Raw genomic sequence first — 7762 nt, forward strand, 5'->3', positions numbered from 1 at the left:
AGAATAATGGCCTCTAGGTCTATCCAAGTTGCTGCAAAAGATATATATATATATATATGTGTGTGTGTGTATATATATATATATCTTATACAAATATATATCTTATACATATATATCATATATATCTTATACATATATATCTTATACATATATATCTTATATATATCTTATACATATATATCTTATACATATATATCTTATACATATATATCTTATACATATATATATACAATCTTTTTTAAAAGAAAGCAATATTTAATAGGAACTTATAAACAGAGGCAACGTTTTGGGTGGCTGCAAGATATTGGATCCCCACACCCGCCCTCCAGAAAATATCCTTTACATATTAAGCTTTTTGGGTAAAACATGTGCAGCTCTTCATACCTCAGACTCTTGCTAAAACTTATGAACATTAAAAAGGTTAGATAAGCATCTTTATGAGGGGCTCTCTATGTCACATTGTTTAAAGAACTTGCTGCGGAACACATTGGTATGCAGGAGTTAAACATCAGTCATTGTGGTAGTTTCGCTTCAGGATGGCATCACTCTTTCTATGCAATAGGCTGTTTTCCTACGTTATATAATAATTACTGTACACATTTATCAGGTACATAGTGATGTTTTGAAACATACAATGTATAGTGATTCGATAGGTTAATTAGAAGATCTATCATCTTAAACGTTTATCATTTCTTTGTTGGGAATATTAAAATCCTCCTTCCCGGTATTTAAAACTATGTATTATTGTTAGCTATAGTCATCCTATGGTCCTATAAAACACTAGAACGTATTCCTCCTATCTAGCTGTATTTTGTATACTTTTACAAACCCCTACCCTTCCCAGCCTCTGGTATACTCTGCTCTTCTTTTTACTTCTATGAGATCTTCTTTTTTTAGTTTCCTTACATGAGCGAGAATATGTGGCGCTTAACTTTTTGTTTCTGGCTTATTTCAGGTACCATAATGTCTTCCCTTTCCATCCATGTTGTTGCAAATGACATTTAATTCTTTAAAAAAAATGTTATGGCTAAATAGTATTCAACTGTGTACATATACAGCATTTTCTTCATCCATTCATAAACCAATGCTTATGTTTTAAAAGACCATATGCATGTTGGATAAGGTACCTGGCTTGGACTTCTCCGAAGTTAGAAGTGAGATTGGATACTATCAATAAGCCAAGATCCCTGAAAGGCAAAACCTTAATAGGCAAATGAAAAAATAATATACGTCCAACAAAAGGCTAAAGTAGGAGTACTTAACAGTCAGCCAGGGCAGTGAATTGAAAGGCGAATGTAAAGGGGAATGAAAGAGGAATGTTTCTCTAAGAATTTGTTATAATAGCCTTTCACTCATGTATATTTGGGGCTAGAAGTTAAATTCTATATAGCCTAAATCATTACAAACTGAAAAGTTTAGCTTAAAGAAGTTGAGACTAGAAGTGATCCCAGTCAGCCTTTACAAAGTCAAACTCTTTCTGGCAGACGTCACTGTAAACCTGACCTCAAAGAATTCCCACAGATAATATTCTAATAAAACTGAGTTCAAAATAAAATCATAAAACACGTGAGGACCAAGCCAATGTAATTGAAAATTAGTACAAACAACGAAGTTAGTAATCAGAGCTACAAAAGCAGCAGATAACAGAAATAGAGCTTATGCAGTCTGTGCAAATGCTAGAGAAGTTCCTTTCTCTTTCCCTTGTTTCTCAAAGCAAGTATTACTAAACAGATATTTTTTCACATGCCTCATCTTTTATTGTATTTTTCATATGATATAAATTATTGCATCAAAAATTATATAATACTACAAGAAAATAAAAATTATCTATAATCCCAACATCCACAGATAAAGAACCTAGCCATCCAGTTTATGTATAAATCTAATCAAAACAGATTTTTTAAGTAACATGCTTATTATCTGACTGTCATCTATCTATGTTGAGATCTATTTTACAATGTATGTAGAAACATGTTAACAATGGTTAGTTGAGTACTGCAAATGTGCATAATCAATTTCTTCTTTATATATTTTTGTGTTTGCTAATTTTAGATGAAATGAAACTGTATTTTATAGTACAAAATGGAGCTTTTGATGAAAGGAACAGGTATCAGTAAAAATAAGCTAATATTGGCAAAAATAGCAGAAGAAAACATAAATCAATATGAGATCAGGTAAATTACCCACCTATTTCCCCAAACATTACAAACTAAGTTACTTACTAAACAGCAAATTAAGAAAAAATCATAACACATATATGGCATAGTGTTAATGTATAAAGTAGTCACAAAATTGGTAAGAAAAAGTATAAGACATGAACAAATAAGGAGAAAACAAATGAATAATTCCCAAAAAGTATATGCTATTGGTTAATCCTGTAATAATGCTTAACTTCACTAGTAATCAAATATATGTGAAGTAAAGATATTTTTGCAATCAAGGTAATGACATTAAAAATAATAACCTGTTTGATTTTGAGACTGGAACAAGATGGATATTTTTTCACTATTAACATATAGGTTTACTATATCTACAGAGCAATTTATCAGTTCTGCAAGGAATTTATCAAATTTCTCCCCATTGGAATTTTCATTAAAAATAATTTACATATTGCTCTCTCTATATACTAGTCGTACTGGACCTTTAGTTTCTGGAATACCCTCTACTCCTTCTTGCTTCAAGACCTCGACATGATGCTTTCCCACCCCAAATTTCTCCTCCTTTGTCCACCTTACTCCTACGCATTATTTAGATATCAAATTAAACCATCTTAACTTCAGTGACATCTTATGCATTCCCATGACCAGGTCAGGCCAGCATCCTATAGTTTTTCTCTCCCAATATCATAAATATAATTGTTTAAGTTAGCTAGCTATTCATTTGTTTTCTATTAGAATATATTATTCATTATATTAATGTCTTGTTCACTACTATATCCTCAATATCTAGCCAAGTTAGCTTTTAAATAGTATTCATATGAATGAATAGTATTCATGCTCTATAATACTCATGTTTATTTCTAACAGTGGAAAACTGAAGACAACTTAAATGTAAATGATATGATAAACATCAAGTATATCATATATTTGCAAGGGGAGTTATTATGCACCCCTTAAAACGATTATTATAAATAATTTTTGAAAACATGGGAAAATGAATAAATTTTACATAATCAACATAATCTATACGGAGAACATAGTTCTTTATACAATATAATTTCAAAGAAGCCAACCTGGTATATTTTGTTGAAATAGGCAGCAGCATTAGGTTTTTTTTTTCTGTTATCTCTTAACTATCTGTACATTCTAAACACAGTAGTTTAAAAATATAAAAATATTGATTTGGAAACCTGACATAGAAAATTAATTAAGTCCTTACATTTGGAAATATTCCACTCACCAGGCCGTAAGTATGAGATCAAGGCACTTTTGGAAGTTGCCAAAATAAGTCATTGAGTTTATAACCTGGGTTGGACACAAAAATTCACTTTAAAGCTCAAAATCTGAAACATGCCTGTGAGTGCAAGTTTGTGTACATGAACGTGTGTGTGCGCGTGTGTGTGTGTGTGTGTGTGTGTGAAGCCCTAAGACAGAATATTTCATAATTCACACAGATTCTATCCTGTGTTCATCTTGTGTCCTTTGGTCAGGGACTGTGTTGAATCTTGCAGCCTTTGGATCTATGCTTCTAGAAACATCTTTACCCAACTTTAATTGGTTCATAACCTGCCTTATCTCAAATCACTGATTTTGAAGACTATATTTATTTCATCAGTGTTTTGATCCCATCTCCCTCAACTAGACTGTTGTTTCCCTAGCTATATTTCACAGAACTACATCTATTACTCTCACTACTTGCTACACATCAAACAGAAACTAGTAAAAAAGGATGTTAGATTTTAAAAAATGAAAAAAAACCCTTTAAATAATTAAAATAGCATACTGAAAAGAAGCACCACCATCTGTCCTCACTTCCTCCCTTCCATGTTCTAAACGTCAAGATTGATCTAATTTTCTTTCTTTCTTTGTTTTTTTTTCCTTTGGGTTTTCTTGGAGAATGGGTGTCTTTGCTTCAGAAAAGTCAGGTAAAGCACAAGTCTTATTTTAGAGCTTATTCTCATCGTTATAATCTTTACAGCGAATAGTCTCCAGGCTGATGGTTTTCCTCTAGGAAGTTTGTACAAAGAAGTTGCAGGGTGGGGAAGCTGACTAAGCCACTGAATTTGCACGTGGGATTAAAATCTCCTCAAAGACTGAGATTCCCTGAAACGTAGTCAAAACAATTATGGAAGATTTCAGTGATCTTTAATGACACAGTTAAAAAGACAATGCAAGAATCCAGTGCAATGAAACAGATCTTCAAGGATTTATTCACTGGATTCTTTTCATGGAACATCCATTTCTCCCCAAGGTGTCTATGTGACTCTGAGATTTTTCCTTTTCTCACAGCACTTCAATTGCTGTAGTACCCTCAGAGAGGCTTGCTTTAGCTTGCTGTTTCCTAGAATTAAGATAAATGAGTGACCCCAGGGATAGATGGCTGTGGTTGTTATTCCAAACATAAGCAGCAGTTTGTTTTCTGGCACAGTAAAATATGATATTTCTATGGCCATGCCTATAAAATACAAGATAAAGAGGATGATGAAAGCTACCAAAACTTTCATGGCCTTCACATGAGCTTCTGTGTTGGAGTCTCTCAATCCTGTCACATTCGATTGCATCTGCCTGTTGTGTCTCCAAAGGGAAATGATTAACAAAACACATGTAATTAGGGATAGTGTAAAGAAGAAAATGACTCCCAGATTTAGCAAAACCTGTTTAATAAAGTATTCCCTTTTATATATGTTGAGATGCCAGACTGTGTCATTCTTCATTTTACGATCATTAAGAATCTTCGCAATGTGTGCAAAATTAAGTAACAATGAAATAAGTAAGAATACTATCGTAAAGGGAAGAACCATATTTGTTCTACTCTTCAACCAGAGAAATATGTAGTTGGAAAAATTTGCTATCTTCAGGAAATAGAAGATGCCGAGGCTGGTGGCAAACCACATACTTGATTGATTGATAATTACCCAAAAGTAACTAATATATTCAATTAGGTTACCGGAGGCATATATATCTGGAGAGAATATATTTATAAATCCATCTGTAATTATTATCCATATCAGAAAAATTCTTGAAATAGCTAAGCCGGTGAGAATAAAGCCAATCGTAGATAACTTATTCTTGGCACAGTCAATGCAGTTTACAAGTCCAATAAATCCATTCCCCAAAACCCCAAATACTGACTCAGTAATTACAACAAAAATGAAGATGCCTTCCACCACACTTAGCATATCTGCTAATTCTTAATATTGCTTCTGTTACATCTATCTTAGATTACCTGCTGCAGAATGAGGCATATATTGGCTGCTTGACGGAAGCATAACTTTCTTCTCATTCGTTATATAAAGACTTGAAATTGCCCCAGTGATGGCTTGTGATGGAATCAGAAATTTCTTAATGAAGACTTTTCCAAATATGTCTATAAAACATAGCTAGTCTAGAGAATGTGTGTTTAGACTGAATGCCTATCTATAATTTGTTAAAATGCAAATGCAAGTTTCTGTTTCATGGATTTTACATGTCCTCCTGAGACTATTTTGAATTTAATAAATTGAATTGTGGAGGAGGAGTGCCAAACATATACCTATAGAATGTAATGCAAAACAGAAACAAAAAATTTGACTTTATCTTTTAAAATATCAAATCATTATTTATGTCATTTGTAATCAATTTATATTGTACAGAAAATACTGTATAGAAGTGAAAAACAAATTCAGCCACTGTAGATACCTACTCTAAATGATCAATTTAATTTTTAATTAAAATTTAAGCTCAACTCTAGGTATGACAAGTTTCACAAATATATCACAAAACTGTTGCTGTTGTTTTATACTTATGGCTATTACACCCTGAATGCAGAAGATTATGTTGACTACCCTTGACATGAAAGGCTCTTAGGAATAATCTCTTCATTTAACACATTACTGTTTGCTGGCACCCATTCATTTATCCAACAAGTATTTACCGAATGTGTAGATACAACAAACTTTCTTTTGATCTTTGAGGGAATATAGTAGTAGACAGAATCTCAAAGCTTGTGTGATTTATGGAGTGTATATTCTAATGAGGGAAGTGGGAAACAAATCAACATACTGATCTAAGAATTAAAAGTGAAATTAAAAGTGAAATCTAACATTTATTGAGCTTTTATTATATTCCTAGCACTATGTTAAGTACCTTTTTCTAATCTTAATTTCACAAGCCTTCAATCCTTTAAAAGAGGGGCTATTTTTGTATTTACATTAAAAATGAATAAACTTTGGAGAAAAGAAGACCTTCTCTCATTTATCCTGGCATGACTACCATAAATAAAATTGCACAATGATTTCAAAATGAAGTTAAATTAAGCATAGGAATAGACTACAAATGATAGCAAAACAAACCAACCAAAAGCAAGTAGAAAACTTAAATTCTCATGGACTGCACATACTGAAATTGACAGATAAGAATATGTGTAGATAAATTAGCTAATGTATACACTGTTTACAAAAAACAAGATGCAATTTCAGGGAAGAGCAGCAAGAGACTGTCAGAAAGAAATGGGAACATCTAGGGAAAAAAACTTCTAGAAATGGAGAATATAATTATAACAAATGTAAATGAACTAAATACTCCAAGTAAAAAATTAATATTAACAAAGAAGAATTTAAAACTCTGACCATATACTGCTTATAAGAAACACAATTTAAATATAAAAAAGGAAAACTTTAAAGTAAAATTATGGAAAAATAAGCCATGCAAACATTATCCAAAAGAAATCTGGCATAGTTATAATAATATTATATAAAGCAGACTTTAAGGTAAGAAGCAGCATTAGAGAAGAAAAGGGGAGTGTACTTTATAGTGATAAAAATGTTCAAATCTACAGAAAGATAGGGTAATCCCAAAAATTTATGAAAGAAATTATCTACCAAACATTTACAGAAAAGGAAAAATAAGACAAATCTACAATCATAATGAAAGACTGTAAAATACATAACTCAATAGCTCATCCTAGAAACACCAAAAATCAATAGATGGAAAATATATGAAAAAAATTGACAAACTTGTGTTCAACAGTAAAATAATTCATATTCTTTTCAAGTGCACATAGACTATTTTTACCAAGACTGATCATATGTGAATCCAAAAGAATATCTCACAAGTGTTGAATGTTCTCTGAATTCATAGGAATAAAATTAAGTTCAATAATAAAAAGGTAACTAGAGAAAGAAACAATTTACTAAGACAAAAAAATTGTAAAAACTCTTGAGTCAAAGAAGAAATAACAAAAATTAGAAAACTATGTTTAAGTAAATAATACAGGTTGTGCATCTCTTATCTGAAATGTATGAGATCAGAGAGGTTTGGATTTTGGATTTTTTTTCTTTTTTTTAAATTTTGGAATATTTGCATCATACTGATTAAGAATCTCTAATTCAAAAATTTGAAATCCACAATATGCCAATGAGCATATCCTTTGAGCGTCATGTCAGCACTCGAAGAGTTTCAGATTTTGGAGCATTTCAAATTTCAGATTTTTGGATTGGGGTACTCAACCTGTAATAAAGAAATGACCTATTAAAGTTTACATAATCCAATTAAAGCCATTCTTTGAAGGAAATTCGTGGCCTTGAATGCATCTTTTAGAAAGGAAGAAAGGCTAAAAACAGATG

At 31.7% G+C, this 7762-nt stretch overlaps 1 protein-coding gene across 1 annotated transcript; it reads right to left on the minus strand.

Moving 5' to 3' along the window:
• Nucleotides 1-4287: 4287 nt before the first annotated feature.
• Nucleotides 4288-5425, minus strand: TAS2R10 (taste 2 receptor member 10). Its single transcript, XM_032159626.2, has one exon. It carries the CDS (start codon nt 5336-5338, stop codon nt 4415-4417), a length of 924 nt encoding a protein of 307 aa, XP_032015517.1. The 5' UTR covers nt 5339-5425; the 3' UTR covers nt 4288-4414.
• Nucleotides 5426-7762: the final 2337 nt, after the last annotated feature.

The sequence above is a fragment of the Hylobates moloch genome, unplaced genomic scaffold (genome assembly GCF_009828535.3).
Source record: "Hylobates moloch isolate HMO894 unplaced genomic scaffold, HMol_V3 SCAFFOLD_8, whole genome shotgun sequence".
Taxonomy (NCBI): Eukaryota; Metazoa; Chordata; class Mammalia; order Primates; family Hylobatidae; genus Hylobates; species Hylobates moloch.

Bases quoted from the DNA above. Each gene is read 5' to 3' on its own strand.
- TAS2R10 (XM_032159626.2), bottom strand. From the start codon at position 5,338: ATGCTAAGTGTGGTGGAAGGCATCTTCATTTTTGTTGTAATTACTGAG.